General features: G+C 37.0%; 1 protein-coding gene across 1 annotated transcript in view; it reads right to left on the reverse strand.

Moving 5' to 3' along the window:
- The window catches only part of PALMD (palmdelphin), a 56225-nt gene extending 35292 nt beyond the window's left edge, over positions 1–20933 (reverse strand). Inside the window, exons 1-2 of the mRNA XM_019919758.3 lie at positions 20807–20933; positions 20134–20179 (exon numbers count right to left, since the gene is read on the reverse strand). Of these exons, the coding sequence (XP_019775317.1) occupies positions 20134–20178 (45 nt within the window). The 5' untranslated portion in view covers position 20179; positions 20807–20933. The remainder of the gene's footprint in view (positions 1–20133; positions 20180–20806) is intronic.
- Between the last annotated feature and the right edge of the window lie 1926 nt (positions 20934–22859).

The following is a 22859-nucleotide window of genomic DNA, read 5'->3' on the forward strand; positions in this document are numbered from 1 at the left end:
GGAAATTTATTTTGGGATTAATTAGACATTATTGATAATAGAACTTTGTGAATTCAATTAGGCAAATGGTTTCAGATTCATTCTGATAGAAGTATCTTGTAACTTCTTGACTACCTTTGCTGATATTTTCACTGTTTAAGGTCTCAAAAGAACAATAATAGAAGCTACTATTTGGATTTAAATACTATCAACAATGCAAAACTTCCTGGTGAAATGTATATAATGATAACCTTGAAGGAAAGGGATGTGCTAACACAATGTTCCTAGAGTTGAATCCTGAGCATAGTTAGAGGTTTACTACATTTCAATGAAAGTAGATTTTTTAAATTCTTGAAAAAAATTCTTGAAAAATTATTTTAAAAATTTCTTGAAAAAGAGGCAAGCATTTTAAGAATGAAGATAGATCATGAAGTATGGGCAATTTACCAATGGAAATGTTGATACCCAATTAAAAAATGATCTCAAGTAAAAAGAAAAGAGAACTAAACAAAACCAAACTAAATAGCTTAATATCACTGGGAGCTTCCCCAAAGCTCGTGAAACCAAGAATACAGATAAACAGGTGGTACCCATTTGTAATAGGTACAAATATGTACAAATATGTAAATAAGGTACAAATACAGGCTGACAAGATGTGAAGCATGTGAAAAACACTGAGGACACAAAAAGCACGTGTGTACAAGTAAATATATATATATTCAATATTTAAGTTATGTTGAGAGCAAAAGGACTACTGCTGAGATACAGAGTGTAATATCAACATGTCAGAGATAAACTAGAACTACTTCACTCCTATTTTACTTCCATTCTTTTTGATTGAGGAGAATAATCTTGATCCTGGAAAGGGTAGAAAAAATATGCTTAAAGGGAAATCAAAGCCCAAGAGGATATAAAGCACTAAAGACAGAACTGCTCAGACTCCAATGGGTTTCATTTCAGGGAGCAGAAAAATTTATAGACACGACAGGAAAATATTATCAAGTAGTCTTGGAATCTTGGGTGAAGTGAAGAGGCACCATAAGGCTGAAAGTGGCAAATGACCCAGTTTTTTGAAGAGAGAAAAAGGTCAATTATGAATATTTAATGACTGGTGAATGTATTGGTTAATACCTGGCAAAGTTGTAGAATGAATTGTTAAACAGTCTTGTATTTAGACAAGGAATGTCTAAGAGATAGCATTCAGTTATTAAAAACAAAGCATTTAAGACTATTTCTTTTGCTTAATTTTTTAAGAACTGCTGATGATGATGACTATGATGGTTGTAACAATAGGTAACATTTATTGAGAGATTTTTATGTGTCAGGAACTATTTAGAACACTTAAATGTATCAATTTAATTTTCCCCAAGTCTCTAGGAAGTATGGACCATGTTTATCCCCCATATGCAGGTAAAGAAACTGAGGAGCACAGGAACCTAGATCATGGGAATTCAGTATATCTTGGTTTTAGTATGACCTTTGACAAAATTTCTTATTATTTTTCTTTTGGAAATTTGTGTAAATGTGAAGAGAGAGGAATATTTATTTGAAAGTGATTGTCTTAATGTGTTTTTTAAAAAAACCAATGCCCTATAAGGGACAGAAAAATAAAACTAAGCCCCTACCAGAGGGCAGACAACAGAAGCAAGAAGAACTACAATCCTGCAGCCTGTGGAACAAAAACCACATCCACAGAAAGATAGACAAAATTAAAGGGCAGAGGGCTATGTACCAGATGAAGGAACAAGACAAAAACCCCAGAAAAACAACTAAATGAAGTGACGATAGGCAACCTTCCAGAAAAAGAATTCAGAATAATGATAGTGAAGATGATCCAGGACCTCGGAAAAAGAATAGAGGCAAAGATCGAGAAGATGCAAGAAATGTTTAACAAAGACCTAGAAGAATTAAAGAAAAAACAAACAGAGATGAACAATACAATTAACTGAAATGAAAACTACACTAGAAGGAATCAATAGCAGAATAACTGAGACAGAAGAACGGATAAGTGACCTGGAAGACATAATGGTGGAATTCACTGCTGCGGAACAGAATAAAGAAAAAAGAATGAAAAGAAATGAAGGCAGTCTAAGAGACCTCTGGGACAACATTAAATGCAACAACATTCACATTATAGGGGTCCCAGAAGGAGAAGAGAGAAAGGACCAGAGAAAATATTTGAAGAGATTATAGTAGAAAACTTCCCTAACATGGGAAAGGAAATAGCCACCCAAGTCCAGGAAGCGCAGCGAGTCCCATACAGGATAAACCCAAGGAGAAACACACCAAGACACATAGTAATCAAACTGGCAAAAACTAAAGACAAAGAAAAATTATTGAAAGTACCAAGGGAAAAACAACAAATAACATACAAGGGAACTCCCATAAGGTTAACAGCTGATTTCTCAGCAGAAACTCTACAAGCCAGAAGGGAGTGACATGATATACTTAAAGTGATGAAAGGGAAGAACCTACAACCAAGATTACTCTACCCAGCAAGGATCTTATTCGGATTTGATGGAGAAATCAAAAGCTTTACAAACAAGCAAAAGCTAGGAGAATTCAGCACCACCAAACCAGCTCTACAACAAATACTAAAGGAATTCCCTAAGTGGGAAACACAAGAGAACAAAAGGACCTACAAAACCAAACCCAGAAAAATTAAGAAAATGGTAATAGGAACATGCATATTGAAAATTACCTTAAACATGAATGGATTACATGCTCCAACCAAAAGACACACGCTTGCTGAATGGATACAATAACAGGACCCATATATATGCTGTCTACAAGAGACCCACTTCAGACCTAGGGACACATACAGACTGAAAGTAAGGGGATGGAAAAAGATATTCCATGCAAATGTAAATCAAAAGAAAGCTGGAGTAGCTATACTCATATAAGAAAAAATAGACTTTAAAATAAAGAATGATACAAGAGACAAGGAAGGACACTACATAACGATAAAGGGATCAATCCAAGAAGAAGATATAATAATTATAAATATATATGCACCCAACAAAGGAGCACCTCAATACATAAGGCAACTGCTGACAGCTATAAAAGAGGAAATCGACAGTAACACAATAATAGTGTGGGACTTTAACACCTCACTTACACCAATGGACAGATCATCCAAAAATGAAAATAAATACGGAAAGAGAAGCTTTAAATGACATAATAGACCAGATAGATTTAATTGATATTTATAGGACATTCCATCCAAAAACAGCAGATTACACTTTCTTCTCAAGTGCGCATGGAATATTCTCCAGGATAGATCACATCTTGGGTCACAAATCAAGCCTCAGTAAATTTAAGAAAATTGAAATCATATCAAGCATCTTTTCTGAATACAATGCTATGAGATTAGGAATGAATTACAGGGAAAAAAACGTAAAAAGTACAAACACAGGGCTTCCCTGGTGGCGCAGTGGTTGAGAGTCCACCTGCCTGCTGATGCGGGGTACGTGGGTTTGTGCCCCGGTCTGGGAAGATCCCACATGCTGCGGAGCAGCTGGGCCCGTGAACCATGGCCGCTGAGCCTGTGCATCCGGAGAGCCTGTGCTCCCAAATGGGAGAGGCCACAACAGTGAGAGGCCCGCGTACCACACACACACACAAAAAACAAACAAACAAACACATGGAGGCTAAACAATATGTTACTAAATAACCAAGAGATCACCAAAGAAATCAAAGAGGAAATCAAAAAATACCTAGAGACAAATGACAATGAAAACACGATGATCCAAAACATGTGGGATGCAGCAAAAGCAGTTTTAAGAGGGAATTTTATAGCTACACAAGCCTACCTCAAGAAACAAGAAATATCTCAAATAAAAAATCTAACCTTACACCTAAAGAAACTAGAGAAAGAAGAACAAACAAAACCCAAAGTTAGCAGAAGGAAATAAATCATCAAGATCAGAGCAGAAATAAATGAGATAGAAACAAAGAAAACAATAGCAAAGATCAATAAAACTAAAAGCTCGTTCTTTGAGAAGATAAACAAAATTGATAAACCATTAGCCAGACTCATCAAGAAAAAGAGGGAGAGGACTCAAGTCAATAAAATTAGGAATGAAAAAGGAGAAGTTACAACAGACACCGCAGAAATACAAAGAATCCTAAGAGACTACTACAAGCAACTCTATGCCAATAAAATGGACAACCTGGAAGAAATGGACAAATTCTTAGAAAGGTATAACCTTCCAAGACTGAACCAGGCAGAAACAGAAAATATGAACAGACCAATCACAAGTAATGAAATTGAAACTGTGATTAAAAATCTTCCAACAAACAAAAGTCCAGGTCCAGATGGCTTCACAGGTGAATTCTATCAAATATTTAGGGAAGAGCTAACACCCATCCTTCTCAAACTCTTCCAAAAAATTGCAGAGGAAGGAACACTCCCAAACTCATTCTATGAGGTCACCATCACCTGGATACCAAAACCAGACAAGGATGTCACAAAGAAAGAAAACTACAGGCCAATATCACTGATGAACATAGATGCAAAAATCCTCAACAAAATACTAGCAAACAGAATCCAACAGCACATTAAAAGGATCATACACCATGATCAGGTGGGGTTTATTCCAGGAATGCAAGGATTCTTCAATATATGCAAAACAATCAATGTGATACACCATATTAACAAATTGAAGAATAAAAACCATATGATCATCTCAATAGATGCAGAGAAAGCTTTTGACAAAATTCAACACCGATTTATGATAAAAACTCTACAGAAAGGGACATAGAGGGAACATACCTCTAACATAATAAAGGCCATATATGACAAACCCATAGCAAACTTCATTCTCAATGGTGAAAAAGTGAAAACATTTCCTCTAAGATCAGGAACAAGACAAGGATGTCCACTCTCACCACTATTATTCAACATAGTCTTGGAACTTCTATCCACGGCAATCAGAGAAGAAAAAGAAATAAAAGGAATACAAATTGGAAAAGAAGAAGTAAAACTGTCACTCTTTGCAGATGACATGATACTGTACATAGAGAATCCTAAAAATGCCACCAGAAAACTACTAGAGCTAATCAATGAATTTGGTACAGTTGCAGGGTACAACATTAATGCACAGAAATCTCTTGCATTCCTATACACTAATGATGAAAAATCTGAAAGAGAAATTAAGGAAACACTCCGATTTACCATTGTAACAAAAAGAATAAAATACTTAGGAATAAACCTACCTAGGGAGACAAAAGACCTGTATGCAGAAAACTATAAGACAGTGATGAAAGAAATTAAAGATGATACAAATAGATGGAGAGATATACCATTTTCTTGGATTGGAAGAATCAATATTGTGAAAATGACTATACTACCCAAAGCAATCTACAGATTCAATGCAATCCCTATCAAATTACCAATGGCATGTTTTACGGAACTAGAACAAGTAATCTTAAAATTTGTATGGAGACACAAAAGACCCTGAATAGCCAAAGCAGTCTTGAGGGAAAAAAATGGAGCTGGAAGAATCACACTCCCTGACTTCAGACTATACTACAAAGCTACAGTCATCAAGACAGTATGGTACTGGCACAAAAACAGAAACTTAGATCAATGGAACAAGATAGAAAGCCCAGAGATAAACCCATGCACCTATGGTCAACTAATCTATGAGAAAGTAGGCAAAGATATACAATGGAGAAAAGACAGTCTCTTCAATAAGTGGTGCTGGGAAAACTGGACAGCTACATGTAAAAGAATGAAATTAGAACACTCTCTAACACCATACACAAAAGTAAAATCAAAATGGACTAAAGATCTAAATATGAGACAGGACAATATAAAACTCTTAGAGGAAAACATAGGAAGAACACTCTTTAACATAAGTCACAGCAAGACCTTTTTTGATCCACCTCCTAGAGTATTGGAAATAAAAACAAAAATAAACAAATGGGACCTAATGAAACTTAAAAGCTTTTGCACAGCAAAGGACACCATAAACAAGATGGAAAGACAACCCTCAGGATGGGAGAAAGTATTTTCAAACGAATCAACAGACAAAGGATTAATCTCCAAAATATATGAAGAGCTCATGCAGGGGCTTCCCTGGTGGCACAGTGGTTGATGTACGCCTGCTGATGCAGGGGACACGGGTTTGTGCCCCAGTCCAGAAAGATCCCACATGCCATGGAGCAGCTGGGCCCATGGGCCATGGCCGCTGAGCCTGCGTGTCTGAAGCCTGTGCTCCACAATGGGAGGAGCCACAGCAGTGAGAGGCCCGCGTACTGCAAAACAAAACAAAACAAAACAAAAAAAATAGAGCTCATGCAGCTCAATATTAAAGAAACAAACAACCCAATCCAAAAATGGGCAGAAGACCTAAATAGACATTTCTCCGAAGAAGACATACAGATGGCCAAGAAGCACATTAAAAGCTGCTCAACATCACTAATTATTAGAGAAATGCAAATCAAAAGTATAATGAGGTGTCACCTGACACCAGTTAGAATGGGCATCATCAGAAAATCTACAAACAACAAATGCTGGAGAGGGTGTGGAGAAAAGGGAACCATCTTGCACTGTTGGTGGGAATGTAAATTGATAGAGCCACTATGGAGAACAGTATGGAGGTTCCTTAAAGACCTAAAAATAGAATTACCATATGATCTAGTAATCCCACTACTGGGCATATACCCAGAGAAAACCATAATTCAAAAAGACACATGCACCCCAATGTTCATTGCAGCACTTTTTACAGTAGGCAGGTCATGGAAGCAACCTAAATGCACATCGACAGATGAATGGATAAAGAAGTTGTGGTACATATATACAATGGAATATTACTCAGCCATAAAAAGGAACGAAATTGAGTCATCTGTTGAGACGTGGATGGATCTAGAGACTTTCATACAGAGTGAAGTAAGTCAGAAAGAGAAAAACAAATATCGTATATTAGTGCATATATGTGGAACCTAGAGAAAGGGTACAGATGAACCGGTTTGCAGGGCAGAAGTTGAGACATAGATGTAGAGAACAAACGTATAGTCACCAAGGGGGGAAAACGGTGGGGGGGTGGGGATGGTGGTGTGCTGAATTGGGTGATTGGGATTGACATGTATACACTGATGTGTATAAAATTGATGACTAATAAGAACCTGCTGTATAAAAAAAAACAAAAACTAAGCCCAATAAAAAAGTAAACATAAACATATTTAGCTAATTTTCTGAACCAGAATTTCAAGGGTGAAGTGGGTGTGCACTGGAAGACTTGTTGCTAGAAGCTGCTCCAGGCAACTGTAATGAACAGCCCGGTTTGGGAACCAATGAAATAGAAGATGACTAATCCAAGATTTCAAACATCTTGTCTGGTAGGAAAAAGGGACCCAAATTAATGATTAATTTTATTATTAATTAATGTACCCTATGAAACTTATAGGATATGTTAATTGCAGAACAGTTGAAAAATCTAGACGACTTTAAAGAAGAGTATAAAAATCTCCTATACTCCCACTACTTTAGAAGTAACTACTATGTACATTTTGGTGCATTTTATTCCAATGTTTCTTCAGTGTACCCAAAACACAGATATGCAAATTTATACAGACACACATGTGAAAACCACGCAAGGACGCCAATACACACAGTTTTGCGTTCCACCTTTTGCACTTAATATTGTGTCATAGGCATTTCTCATTTAATTGAATTTTATTAATAAAAATATTGAATTTTATTCAGAATATTGTAATTTGCTTAATCAGTCTCCCTTTTTCTGCCTTTTAGGTTGTTTTGAATCTTTTGCTGTTATAAGTAGTTGTATGATAAAGTTCCTTATTTGTAAAATTTTGACCACTTTTGTCTGATTATTTCCTCACTATTGGTCCCTAGAATTTAGTTAGCTCGTCAAGGGGTACGGATGTTTTAAAAATTCTTGATGCGGATTGGTAAAAGAACTTCAATGAAAAGTTATTTTAACTTATATTTCTGCAAAACAGTGCCCATTACCTCACTCTAATTAGGAATATTATAAGTAAAAGATCCTTTAGCAATATAAGTAGAGCAAAAATAGTGTCTTATCTTGATGTCTTAATCAGATTTCTGATATTAGTGTGGTCAAATATTTTTCATAATTTTCTTGGCTATTTGTATTATTTATTTTTTAAAATTTCCTGTTTGTGATGGCTACCTATTTTTGGGTAAAGCTTATTAATTAATCAACAATTTGTAAGAACTCTTTGAATTAGGAATAGTAACCTTTTGTTTGCCATACTAGTTGTAAATAATTTTTCCTATTTGCCTTTAAATTTTATTTATGGTGTTCCTAGAATTACTGAAAGATTTTTCCTGTTGCGTTTTTTTGTTTTGTTTTGTTTTTTGTTTTTGCGGTATGCGGGCCTCTCACTGTTATGGCCTCTCCCGTTGCGGAGCACAGGCTCTGGACACGCAGACTCAGCGGCCATGGCTCACAGGCCCAGCCACTCCGCGGCATGTGGGATCTTCCCAGACCGGGGCACGAACCCGTGTCCCCTGCATCGGCAGGAGGACACTCAACCACTGAGCCACCAGGGAAGCCCTTTCCTATTGCTTTTATGTTTTTAATATCTTTTACTATCTGAGATACAGTAATTATTCACTCATATTTTCTTCCAGTTTCCTAAAGAGTTTTAAAAAATCTCTTAAATCCAGCCTAATTAATTTTGATTTATGGTAAATGCTGAGGGTCTAATATTTTTTCCCCCAATTTTAAACTAAATCTGAAGTTTTATCAAAGAATTCTTTCCTATTGATTTACTTTTTTTGTTAACTAATTTTATCATTTACTAACTTTTATCATTTACACACAAAAAAATGTGCATTAGGGCCTGGCTCTAGGTTATCTGTATAGTGTCTTTAGTTATAGATTTTGGTACTATGTAGCACCAATGAGATAATTTAACATTTTATTGGGCAAGCTTTCCTTTGTTGCTTTTCTTTAAAATGTCTTAATTAGTAGCAGTAGTTTATTTTTCCAGTTGGACTTTGGAATCATTTTGTTACATTCCAATAGAAACTAAATTGAAAACTCAACCAATTCCTTATGCTTCATCACTCCCTACCAAGCCAAAATAAAAAAAAAAAATCAACAACCAAGCAACCAAACAAGCAAACAAACAAAAAAACCACACACCCTGATGGAATTTTAAAAGTTACTTCTAATAGTAATTATCTTTATCCAGAGATAATCAGAGATCGCTGCTGTTATATATGATTTACATCTGCATGATATATTATAGCTCATATAAAATTTGAATTGTATGTTACACACTTAGTAATCTTATTTTTTTAATATATCATGAACATAATGATATACCATGTCATTAAATAGTTTTCTAAATTATTATTATTATTATTATTTTTGCGGTACACGGGACTCTCACTGCTGTGGCCTCTCCCGTTGTGGAGCACAGGCTCCGGACGCACAGGCTCAACGGCCATGGCTCACGCGCCCAGCCGCTCCGCGGCATGTGGGATCGTCCCGGACCGGGGCACGAACCCGTGTCCTCTGCATCGGCAGGTGGACTCTCAACCATTGCGCCACCAGGGAAGCCCTCTAAATTATTTTTAATGGATGCACATTATTCTATTTCACATACATGCATATATATACACACATATATATTTGCACTGTGTTTATTCAACTAGTGCCTATTTTTGGACATTGAATTTGCTTCCACTTTTGTACTATATACTATAAGAAAGGATTTTATTATGCTATGAACATCTTAGGAATCCATCTTGTATGCATCTCTTATTTTTCTTTATATAAATTTCCTTGTTAATGAAATTCTTGGTCAAAGGGTAAAACAGTTTTTGAGTTTTCTTTTACCAATTGCCAAATCATCCTGTTTTAGCAATTTCATGGTGCCATCAGAAGTGAACAAGAATGCCTCGTTAGAGATTTTGATCAGAATTGCATTAAGCTTAAAATAAATTTGAAAATATATGACAGCTTTTTTGTATTCAAACTTTACCTCAAGGAATGGTGTGCTTCTCTAGACATATATATTATATCACTTAGTAAAGTTTCACTATATATATCCTGCACAGTTCCTTAGTAGGTATAAAAACATAAAGGTTTCTTCATATAAATTCTGCACATTTTCTAAATAGGATTATTTTTAGGTTTCAACAGTTTAAAAAAAAATGTAGCTATCAGGAATGGGATGTTTTCATATTACAATTTCTGACTAATTATTGTTTTTCAGAAAGCTATTGATTTTTGTATATTCATTGTGTATCTGAATACTGAGCTTTCAGGTTAATTCATTATTAATTTTAGAGACACTGAAGTGAGGACCAGAGAGTTTATCAGCTTCCCCAAGTCATAAAGTTGGTCTAGTGTTGGAATTGCTATTGATCCTAATTTTCTATAATTCCAAATATAATGCTCCTTATACTACTCCTTATCACTTCCCAAATATATCTGTAGAAATACGATTAGCCAAACAAGGGAAATTATAGCAGTAAGGTCTCTGTACTGGTCAGAGTGTTCTGTTTAACTCTCAGCATCAAATTTTAAGAGTGACACTGACATTTAAAAGAGTGTCTAGAATGAGCCTGTGATATGAGGAATGATTGAAATCAAGAAAATAAAGCTGTACAGCTTCAATGGCTAGAGTCATGATTGGGAAGCAGTTAAAGGAAACTAGATTCTGCCACATTATGTCAGAACTCTTAACACAGAGAGTTGTTCTCAAATGGAATAGGTATTTTGGGAGGTATTAATCCACCTGATATTGGAAGTGCTCAAGGAGAAACTGGATGAGCATCTCTTGAGCATGGTACAATGCGGATGGGAATGTGGATGAAATCTCTAAGTTTTCTCCTGGTCCTGTGATTATTTCTGAATTTAGCTTTGAAAAACCCTAATTCATATGTTAGCCATGGGAATTGGATGTAGTTATCACTGCTACTTATGGGGTGAATTAAAAAGCACAAATTTTCTAAACCTCATTTTATTTAGTAAATTTAGTCTTCTTTCCCAGCTTTACAACAAATTCTGACAGATCTCTAAATAGAATGTGGTTTATGTTCTACTCTTTTATTCCTTTGTCTACCCTTTCCTGTTTGTTCTAATGAATTGTGACAAAACAAAACAAAACAAAACAAGGATAAACACAAAACAAACTCCTGAATAATCAAAGGGTGATGGTAAACTTGGCCATGTCTTCAGTAAAAAAAAAAAATCTGTTAGCTGGGTGGACAATCATTAGCCGTCTCCCTCCTTTCAGCTTGATGGTATTCACTCATTCACTTATTCATAATGGGTTTTTTGGGCTCCAGCTAATGTGGAGCTCGGTGTTGGGGGGAGCTGTGAGAGATGCAACAATGTCTTTGCCTTAAGAAATCCTGGCTGGAAGGGAAGAGACTATGTAGTGGAAGTGGGATGGGGAGAAGGTAACCGAGGCTTAGAATATGGGATGCTCCGAAAAATGATTCTGTCCCAATCCTGTTAAAGCAATAACAAATGCTTCTGCAATGGCATCACATTCTTTCCTTTCCCACTTCTACTCCTATCAGCCTGGGGAAGAGGAGAGGAGACTTCAGGGTGTGAAGGACTGGTTTGGGTTAAAAAAGGGGATTACATGAAGTAGAACTTCCATAGATTCTTCTCTTTGTTCCACTTCAAACTTTATTAAGAGTGAACAACAGAGGAAGTTCTGAACAAGGGTGAGGTTTATGGTTTTGAAGTTTACTAGAATTTATTGTGATGTTATGAGCAGAGACTCTGCCATTTTCTACTATTTAACTAATCCCTTAGCTTTCCTTGGTCTTAGGTTTTTCACCTATAAAATGGGGATGGCAACATCTGCTTTTGAAAATACTCATACGACTGTTTGGACAAATGAGATAATGAATGTGAAAGTTTTTGTTTTTATTTTTAAAGTCTAAATGCTATGCAAGAATAGGTTATTATTATTTTTTAAATTGAAGTATAATTTACAATGTGTTCAAGTGTACAGCAAAGTGATTCAGTTTTATATATATATATATATATTTATATATATATATTCTTTTTCAGATTCTTTTCCATTATAGGTTATTACAAGATACTGAGGATAGTTCCCTGTGCTACACAGTAGGTCCTTGTTGGTTATCTATTTTATATATAGTAATGTGTATATGTTAACCCCAAACCGTTATTATTTTTTCCATCTTTTTTTTTTTTTTTTGCGGTACTCGGGCCTCTCACTGTTGTGGCCTCTCCCGTTGAGGAGCACAGGCTCTGGATGCGCAGGCTCAGCGGCCATGGCTCACGGGCCCAGCCGCTCCGCGGCATGTGGGATCGTCCCGGACCGGGGCACGAACCCGTGTCCCCTGCATCGGCAGGCGGACTCTCAACCACTGCGCCACCAGGGAAGCCCTATTTTTTCCATCTTTTTTAAAAAAATTGAAGTACAGTTGATTTATAATGTTGTGTTAATTTCTGCTGTACAGCAAAGTGATTCAGCTTATATATATATATATATTCTTTTTAATATTCTTTTCCATTATGGTTTATCTCAGGATGTTGAATATAGTTCCCTGTGCTATACAGTAGCACCTTGTTGTTTATCCATTCTATATGTAATAGTTTGCATCTACTAACCCCAAACTCCTAAAACTATAATTCAAAGAGATACATGCACCCCTATGTTCATAGCAGCACTATTCACAATAGCCAAGACATGGAAACAGCCTAAATGTCCATCATTAGATGAAAGGATAAAGAAGATGTGGTACATATATACCTCGGAGTATTACTCAGCCATAAAAAAGAATGAAATAATGCCATTTGCAGCAGCATGGATGGACCTAGATATTATCATACTAAGTGAAGTAAGTCAGAAAGAGAAAGACAAATACCATAGGATATCACTTATTTGTGGAATCTAAAATGTGACACAAATGAACTTATTTACAAAACAGAAACAGACTCATGGACATAGAGAACAGACTTATGGTTACCAAGGGAGAGGGGGATGGGGGAGGGATGGACTGGGAGTTTGGTGTTATTATTATTTTTAATCGCAGAATTCTTGTGCTTAGGATATGTCTTTATATCTATATTTGTTAGCATAGATTGATTTTGAGTAGCTCTTGTAGCTCCTTTTAACATGTTGTATCACCCCATATCAATCATTGATGCAGTTACACATTGAAAACTTGATGCTTAAGACAGAAGCCAGAGGTTCAGAAAATAACCTGGCTCTATGTCTGAAATGGTTAGAGTGAATCCAGTCACTGGGGTTTTACATAAAAACCGTAAGTTCAGATCTCACTCAAACTGCTCCTATGGTGTTTTAGAAAAATAGACATGTCACAGGGTTCCTGGTGAGGAAACTTCTTGAGCTCCCGAGAATGACACCACTGCCATTTAAATGAATTAAAAATTAAAATATTCTTATTTTATTTCAAGAGAAGCTAGGTAGTTTGAGACTTTAGATTAGGAAGTGGAAGCTCTGTTTTGGTTTTAGCCTGAACTATGCTGTACTTGTTTAGACTTTTGTTAGACTTACTCTCTGGTTTGTTTTAATCACAGTTTTCTATAAAAGAAGCTTTTCCTTTTCACCCTCTAGTAATGTCGAGAAAGTTCGTGGGGATCCTTGTCAGTAGAGGACTTTGCAAAGTAGCATTATCGCTCTGTAGCACACTGGAAAAACCACCCCTGGTTATCAAAAGGCAGTTTCCTTAATAAGCTATCAAAATTATTATACCTCATCACATGGTCTCCTTTGTGGGTGGGCTATTATGTTTGGCAAAGAAATGTGGTATAGTACTTTTGTTTGAAGAAACCTTTCCCTCTCTGGAAGAAACATGTAATCTCAGTATAGCACTGTGGAAAATTGTGCGGAGGCTTTATTGTTTGAATATAGTGGCACAGGACATCTTTACTTAGGAGATTCCTGTATCTCCACATACCATCTTTATGTGAATGTCTTGGGATGCTCATGACAAATTGGGAACTCTTCCTGTAACTTTGTCTTAACCGCGAGGTACAGTGGAACAATGGTTCATTATGCTTCCTTTTAGTCATTATTACTTTAAGGAGTCCTTAGAGCTCTAAATAACACAGCGATCCAAACACATGTTAAGGTCTAACTTCTGTCAAGATCCAGGCTGGCTTGCACTTGTTTTCATGCTCTCATTTGTACAGGAAGAATGAACAGGGGAAAAAAATGTACCTGGCCAGCAGCCTGGGCTTCTTGGACATGTGACCTGTGAAGTCATACATGAGGGCACCATGCTCAGAAGGGCCCAGTGTTTAGTCTGAATGCTTTTAAACTTCTGCTGTTACCACCTTGAAATTCTGAACACTTTTTGAGCAGGGATCCCCACATGTTCATCTTGTACGGGACCTCACAAATTATGTAGCAGGTCCTGCTTTGAGGTCATTAACTGTTTTATTAAGTGTTAGAAGATTCCAGATATTGAAAAAAAAGAGAACGAGATGAGGTGGGGTGTCTAGTGAGAGGAAACGTGCTGAGGAAGTAACTATTAATAGAACCTGTGTGTATTTATGTTATTGTTTTAATAGTGGTCTTTTGTATTGGGTAGATTTCTGTTTTATGTAAAGAGCTTTCTACCTCCTACATTCCTATGTTTACAAGTCAAGAAAAAATTCCTTGGTAGTGGAACAAAATAGGGAGTGGATCCGGGGAAATGTGAGAGCTCTTGATAATTCTGCGTCATGAGCAGATTTGGCCGCAAATCTGTTGCTCAGATTCCAGCATCAGGCCTTTAAGTGGTTCATTACCAAAAGGAGTCAGTCCTAGGCAGGTGCTTGTCCTTGTGATTATTGCTGTTGTCTAACTTTTGACCAAGCTCACCTCCTTCATCTATGATCAAATGTCACCCTCTCCATGAGGCCCATCCTGACCATGCTACTGCAAATTGCAACCCATCCCATACCACTCCTGACACTCCTGATTCCCTTTTCTTCACTTATTTTAATGTGAATGCGTGAGGTTTGGCACAGAGTAAGTGCTCAATAACCATAAATTGAATAAAGGGACTGAGAGAATGAGTGGATAACATGCCTTTCTAACATTAAAGGTTAAGCTTTGAAAAGAGTAAAAATATCAGCTTTATTCTTACCCCCTTTCTCCTCAGCTGGTTTGTTCTCTGTACATTGCTTCTAGTTCTCAGAATTCTTCTGAGCTCAACCCCCTCACCCCAAACAGTCCTATTTTTGTGAATCTATGATCTCTAGCCAGTTTAAGATCTAGGAGTTTTCCAGTCTGAGTCTCCCCATGGTATTTAGTAACAGTATTTTCTAATGTCACCATCGGAGTGGAGACAAGAAAACGTGTTCCTTGTTGGAGGAGGATGTGAGCAGTATAGGATATTAGTGGTCATAAGGGGATCTTGCTCTTTCTGAGGGAAATTTACCTGCACCTTTTCATCATTCTTTGGTGTGGACCATGTTTACTTCCAGAGAGGAACCCTGTAGGGATAACTCTTTCAGTCCTTCATCTCACTCTTCTGAGAACGCTGGAGACATTGGTATTATCAGTTCCAGTGATATTCAAAGCACATTTCCAATCACCTACTTCAGTAGCTCTCCTTTTGTATCAAAATCCGCTATTTGTTAAAACACTATGTACTAACTTAAGCCTCAAGAGACCTTTTAATCAATGTAATATTTAATTAGTTTGAAGTACCCTGTTTTCCACTTAGAGTTGAAAACTAAACTCTTTGGCTAAGATATACTTTGACCATTAATTTAGTAAGTGAAGAGTTGGTACAGGTGTACCTCATTTTATTGTGCTTCACTTTTATTTCGCTCCATAGATACTGCTTTTTTCTCTTTTTTTACAGTTTGAAGGTTTGTGACAACGGGCGCGGAGCAAGTCTATTGGCGCCGTTTTTTCAACAGCATTTGATCACTTTTACATTTTGCTGCTTGTTGCAATACTTCAAACTTTTTCATTATTATTATATTTGTTATGGTGATCTGTGATCAGGGATCTTTTTGTTTGGCTTTTTTCATTGTGAGCAGTCTTTTTTTTAAATTGAAGTATAGTTGACTTACAATATTATATTAGTTTCAGGTGTACAACCTAGCAATTCAATATTTTTATAGATTGCACTCCATACAAATTTATTATAAAATACTGACTGTATTCCCCGTGCTGTACATTACCTCCTTGTAACTTATTTATTTTATACCTAATAGTTTGTACCTTTAATCTCCTTTGCCTATTTTGCCCCTCACCTCTCCCCCTACTCTGGTAACCACTAGTTTTTCCTCTGTGTCTGCTTCTGTTTTGTGATAATTGTTTGTTTGTTTTATTTTTTAGATTTAATCTAAAATCTCCTTTGCCTATTTTGCCCCTCACCTCTCCTTTGCCTATTTTGCCCCTCACCTCTCCCCCTACTCTGGTAACCACTAGTTTTTCCTCTGTGTCTGCTTCTGTTTTGTGATAATTGTTTGTTTGTTTTATTTTTTAGATTTAATCTAAAATCTCCTTTGCCTATTTTGCCCCTCACCTCTCCTTTGCCTATTTTGCCCCTCACCTCTCCCCCTACTCTGGTAACCACTAGTTTTTCCTCTGTGTCTGCTTCTGTTTTGTGATAATTGTTTGTTTGTTTTATTTTTTAGATTTAATCTAAACTCTCCTTTGCCTATTTTGCCCCTCACCTCTCCTTTGCCTATTTTGCCCCTCACCTCTCCCCCTACTCTGGTAACCACTAGTTTTCCCTCTGTGTCTGCTTCTGTTTTGTGATAATTGTTTGTTTGTTTTATTTTTTAGATTTCACATATAAGTGAAAACATACAGTATTTCTTTGTCTGTGATCAGTGATCTTTGATGTTACTATGGCAAAAAGATTACAACTCGCTGAAGACTCATGATGGTTAGCATTTTTTAGCAATAAAGTCTTTTTTAATTAAGGTGTATACGTTATTTTTTAGACATAATACTACTGTATTATGTTATGCAATAGTATTAGGCAGTCCAAACATAAGTTTTCTCTCTACTGGGAAACTAAAAAATTTGTGTGACTCGCTTTTTTATGATATTTGCTTTATTGCAGTGGTCTAGAACCAAACCTGCAGTATCTCCAAGGTATGCCTGTACATGGATAAAGTAATGAAGGAGAAACATGAGAGTAAGTGTACAAAATATAACCCATATTTGGTATACCCAAATGAGGTGCCTTCTTTTAAACCATTTCTGTGTACTTTCATAATTTTGCCTTTATTCTCTTTAAGTTTTTTTTTTTTTTTTTTTTTTGGCCTCACCCTGTGGCTTACGGGATCTTAGTTGCCCAACCCAATCCACCCCCTCGGCAGTGAAAACACAGAGTCCTCACCCCTGGACCGCCAGGGAATTCCCCCTCTTAAAGTCTTTGAGAAGGACTTCTGACTAATCTAAAATTCAACTTACTGATATGAGAAATGAATGTCACCATCACAGTAATTTTGTTTTCAGTTTGAGAGCCTGGTGTCACATTCCATCTACTTACTACGCTTAATCTGATTTTTTAAAAAGAGGAACAATAAGACTGGCACTTGAGTCTGTCAAGTTATAAGCATATACATTTGTTTTTTAAATTCCTTGCAGTGGAAATAATGACTTTTTGGACACTCAAAATCATGTGGAATAAATATAACAGTGAAGATTATTTCATTACACAGCCAGGAATTGGAGGGATAACTTTTAGTACAATAATCAAATAGATCTTTCTTAGACTGTCAAAAGTTTTTTATTTTTTCTAACAAAGTGCCTATGAGTTGCTGTGTTGGGTTACATTGGGCAATTGTCTTATGATTTTGATTTTGTCTTATGATTTTATAAAGTATATAAAAATTATTTCAGTGTAGGGAAATAAGAGGAAAACAGTTAAAATTAGGATATTGTCTCTGAGTTTTAGTCTAGGTCAGAGATTTTGAAGATTTTAAGTACTTCCAAAAGTGAAACAATCCCTGCAAACTCTCTGGACACTGTGTGTTTTCATTTCCCCAGGGGGAAGGGCAATAGCTGAGGTGGCTTCCTGCGTAAGGCAAGGGTGGAGAAAGCTGGCATTTCCCAGGGTGTTCAGGGGAGATGAGTGGATGTGTTGTTTCCATGGACACACCACTGCTCCATTTTTTCCTTTTAGGTGGTGACCATTGTGACTGGACTTAGTCTGGTGAGGTGTACACTATTGGAGATTTGCTCCCACAAACTCTTCTCAATTTTTTCTCTACAATCTTTATACAAGTATCTTACTTCCAAAATAGAATTACTTTGTGATTTTACTTTGGAGATTTGCTTAATTCTTTCTAATGGGATATGGTTAAGCTAATGAAATATTCCAAAAAGTAGTTGTTATTTTATTTTTTAAATGATCATAAAAACACACACCAGTATATTCAAGAACCTATTTATTGTCTTGTCTGCTTGTAAGGCATTTAAGGCATTATGACTTTTGTTCTAGTTCTATTTGCATTTGGAACCCTCTGTGAAAATTCCTAGTTTTCCTGAACAACTGTATGCAGTCATACCTTTAGAACACATTCACTTTAGTACGAGTTGTAAGGTGCACTGGGTGTAAAAAGGGTGGAAGCAAGGGTGGGCTGTGATTCAAAAAGGAAAATGTGGAACAAGGGGCTACTTGTGGATTTCATTGGATACATGATTTAATTTAGTTAATTAGGAGATGGAAGCATCAGGAAAAGCGGAGCTTGTGCCCACACAAGTCACACAGTCTAATACAGTAACCTTTAGACAACAGCTGTAACCTAAAAGGCCCACGCCAAAAACAACAGAGCAGGGCCCAGTTCCTGTCCCTTAAAGCGGGACAGCTGAAATGGTGGCTGAGTTTAACAACAAAAAAGAACAAAGCAAAACAAACAATAATCCAAACCAAGTTTTTCTGAAAGGAAAATGTACTAATTAGAAGTTGGACATTTTGAGAACACTGTCTTATGGAAAAGTGCCAATTTTATCTGTGGATTTTTGGTTCCTAACCATTGGCTGAGAAAATATTTCAAGTTATTGCATCTTTCTGGGTGGAACTGAAACATTGTATCCTTCTAATAAAAATTCTAAATTGGGCTTAGCATAGTAATAATTTATGCTGTGGGACTTTGAAGAGCAAAGAGTAATATCTTTCTACCCACCTTGATTTTGCATCAGTTTTCTTTCCACAAGGCAATGAAGAGTTATTTTTATAGATAGTAATGTCCAATATACATTGAAATTAATAAATCCGCATCTGTGATATTATGCATCAGTTTTTAAAAAGTACTCCTGACGGTTAATTTCAGTGGCAGAAAATGCTGAAAAAATTGGGATGTTGATTTCCAAAGTGGTTTTTCTTTAAAAAAATTATAAGTTGTAGCTAATGATAAGTGATTGTGCCAGAGATTTCCAGGTTACTGCCAAATAGAGGATTTTGGAAAATTAAAAAAAAAAAAAGCTGGATCATTTAAGGAAAGTAATTCATTTCACACTTTGACTCTTTCCCAGAACAAACATAAAAAATGTACTATTCTCCTTCCCGGTATTAACGAAATATTTTCCAAATCCATTGCATTGCATGCATTGCATTCCTTTATCAGGATCTTATTCAGTTTGTGACTCTGCTGGAAACTGATATCTTAGAATTAATCTGATACATGCTTTTACCTACTTTTCTCTTGTTTAATGCTTAGCTTAAATACAACGACATTCATTTTAATTTTGTTAGGCTTTCTGGACACACTTCCACAACTACAAATAAAAAGTTTCAAGTCATTTGTTTTATTTCTTTTTCTCTCCTCCTTTTAAAAGATTTTAACTTTTTGGTGACTTAATTGTTTAAAAAAGTTTCCAAGTTAGGGATCTGTTTTTTGATCTACTGTTTGTTGAATATAAATTTAAGGAAAATCTGCATTTTTTTTTAAGGTACATAGAAGGTTAACCAAACTGCCTTAAAAGCTTCTGACTGCTATTTAAAACATAGGCACAGTTTTTGTGGAAATCAAGAACATTTGCCCTGTACTCAGGTTCGGAAAACCAAGAGTTACAGAGGGTCACCAGGGTTAAGAGAGTGGCAGAGACCCGTCGTCCATGAAAGGTGACAGTTCTGTTTTTCCACTTACGGGGCTCAGCGGCCGGGGCAGCTAGCAACGCTTCTGTTGTTTGTATGAGCAACCTCCTCCATGAGTTATAACTGTATGCAAGACTTACTGTGATGGCCTGGAGTCTCTCCTTCACCAGCTCAGCTTCTTCCATTCTAGAAGTCAAGGACAGGCAGCCAGTGAGGGAAGTCCAAAACTACCATAAAGCAGGAGCCTCCTTGGGGAGAGGAGTGGAGGTGACAGAGAAGCAGGGAGAAATCCGCTTTGGCAGCGGTGGAGAAAAGCAGAAATCCCCGACTCGGCAGGAGCGTCTCTGAGCAGATGTACAGATCAGGCCAGACACATGTAATGAGGGTGTGCTGGGGAAGCAGACGCTGAGGCTGCTAGCACGGGCTGACTGACAAGTTTGAACGGCAGCCGTACAAGCCCTTTTCCTTCAGGAGCTGCCAGCTCTTTGTTGTAATGTGCACAGTTAGCAAGGCACATTTTCTTATTAACTGTTCCTTACCCAATTCATTCTTTCCTAGGAGTAGCGCTAGAAGCCCATGCACTGGGTGCTTAATCAGCCTCTGCTCTAGACACACACAAGAAAATCTCTGCATGTGTGGGTCTGTGTGTATTTGTACAAAGTTGTTTACCTGTACTGTCCTCCAGAGTTGCAAAGACAAAGCCTTACCTTGACTGGGTCAAGTCACTTGCTTGCCTTTCTTCCTTTAATTGCATTTAGATAAGAATACAAAATTCTAGAGTAACTTTAGAATTTAATATAGTGGTAAACTTACGTCAGGCTGCCCTTGCCTTTCCCTTCCCCTCCTACTTCAGCAGTTTGTTTCAAATTTTGGAATCTTTAGGTCATGGAGAAATTAAAGGCATTAACGTGACTCTGTTAAGAACTTGGTCCACCGGCTGTGTTCAGTGTGGTTTAAATGTCAAGTACCACCCTCCCTTATTTCTTGTCTTGGATTTCTATGGAATGCAGTTCTTTCTTGGATCCTATTCAGCAATGACACTCAGAAAGTTGCCCATCTTGACCTCACCAGTTATGCAATAGAAAGGAATGAGACTTTGAAAGTGTGATGAGACATTCTGTAACTCATGTAGTCTGACACCATGTGAGTATTCCCTGGCCCTTTAGAAAGAGGAAGTCAAGTCCAGCGAAACTCTTAGGTCAAAGCAGAGGCTGGGAAGCTTTATGACTGACTTTGTTCTTTCCCCTACCATTTCTTTAATTAAATTTTGATGTAATAAATCCTAATTACCATCTACCTCATTGTTACATGTTTAGATGCTATCAGGCACCTTCATATCAACATTCAGCTGAAGAGGTTAAAAGGACACCCCAAACATTGAACAGATGTTCTTATTTCCTTTGCATTATTGATATCAGTAATAATAATGGCTAACATTTGTTCAGTACTCTCTATAGGCAAATGTTTTACGTTGGATATTTCTTACAAGGTGCTGGCGATATTAGCCCTATTTTAAAAATGAGGGAACTGAGGCTCAGAGAGGTCATTTGTCACACAGGTAATAAGTAGCAATGCCAGGATTGGAACCTGGACTTTCTAATAGCCATTCATCAGTTCTGCCCAAGAAACAGGGCAAGGTGAAACACAGGCTGAAGGTTACATCAGTCGTTATGAGAAAGAGTTGAGCCCCCAGCCTCCTCCTCCATCTAGCTCCCAGAACACTTAGAGCTGGTTATAAACCCCTTAGTTAGAACTCTGTGGGGATCTCCTCTGGGTGACCTTTGTGGCCCTAGTGAGAAAAGATTTCCCCATATTGTCATTTAAAGTCACCCTACCATAGAACCCTAAGGTGAAACTCACCAGTTTCCACAGTCTGAAGTCATACATGAGTGTAGTTTGTCTTTACTCATACATCCTCAAGGGACATTTAGGGAGACTAGAGAATGGGAGAATTGACCAGGTGTGGGCCAAGTTTGAATGCTATTGGATGGATATTTAAGCTTAAAAGATCAAACCTTTAAAATTTTTTATTTTGTTTATCTGCAGATCCTGGCTGAAATTAAAGACAAGAGAGCGGTAGTGATAAATATCTCAGTCAGAATTGCATATTTGCTGCTCAGAACAGATGGCAGCCATCCAATTATTAGTCTGGATCTTTTCCTGAAACCAATTTACCTCTTAAATCTCATTTCTGTAATGAGAAAACCCAAGTGTTTTCTAGTGTAAGGGGAGGACTAGATTAAATAAGAGAATCAGGGAATTTAGGAGGGAGCAAAACTGTAATAACTGATTGGGATCATCATGTGTTTATTCATTTATTTAGCTGATAATACTAATAATTGCTAATTTTCAGCATTTGTTATCCATTTATTCTGCACACATTTGTTGAGCCCCTATGATGTGTCAGGTACTGTGCTAGATGTTTGAGATACATGGATAAACAAAATTCCTGCTCTGCTGGAACTTATATTCTAGAAGGCAGTAAAAGATAAATATAATAAACAAGCAAAATATAGGAGGTGAGAAGATGACTATGTTGGTCTGAGTCCTTTTGAAAAACAAATGCCAAGATGGATTAAATGTGTTTGATTTTATTAGGAGAATGACAGTATGAGAAAAAATGGGGAGGTAGGCAGCAAAGGCTGGAGCTGGGAAGGTCTGGGAGAGTGGTCAGACCATGGTGCATATTTGACCAGACTGAAGGCAAGAGGGAGGGAAAGTTGGGTGAAAACAGTCCAACCTGCAGTGCAGTGTAAGGAGGATCAGCAAGGCCATCAGAGAGTGCTGGAGCCAAAGTCAGCTACCAGAGAGGTCCTGTGTCTCTGAGGAATGAGCCTATTTTAGCATTCCTGCCAGACTCAATCAA

This window comes from Tursiops truncatus, chromosome 1 (genome assembly GCF_011762595.2).
Source record: "Tursiops truncatus isolate mTurTru1 chromosome 1, mTurTru1.mat.Y, whole genome shotgun sequence".
NCBI lineage: Eukaryota > Metazoa > Chordata > Mammalia > Artiodactyla > Delphinidae > Tursiops > Tursiops truncatus.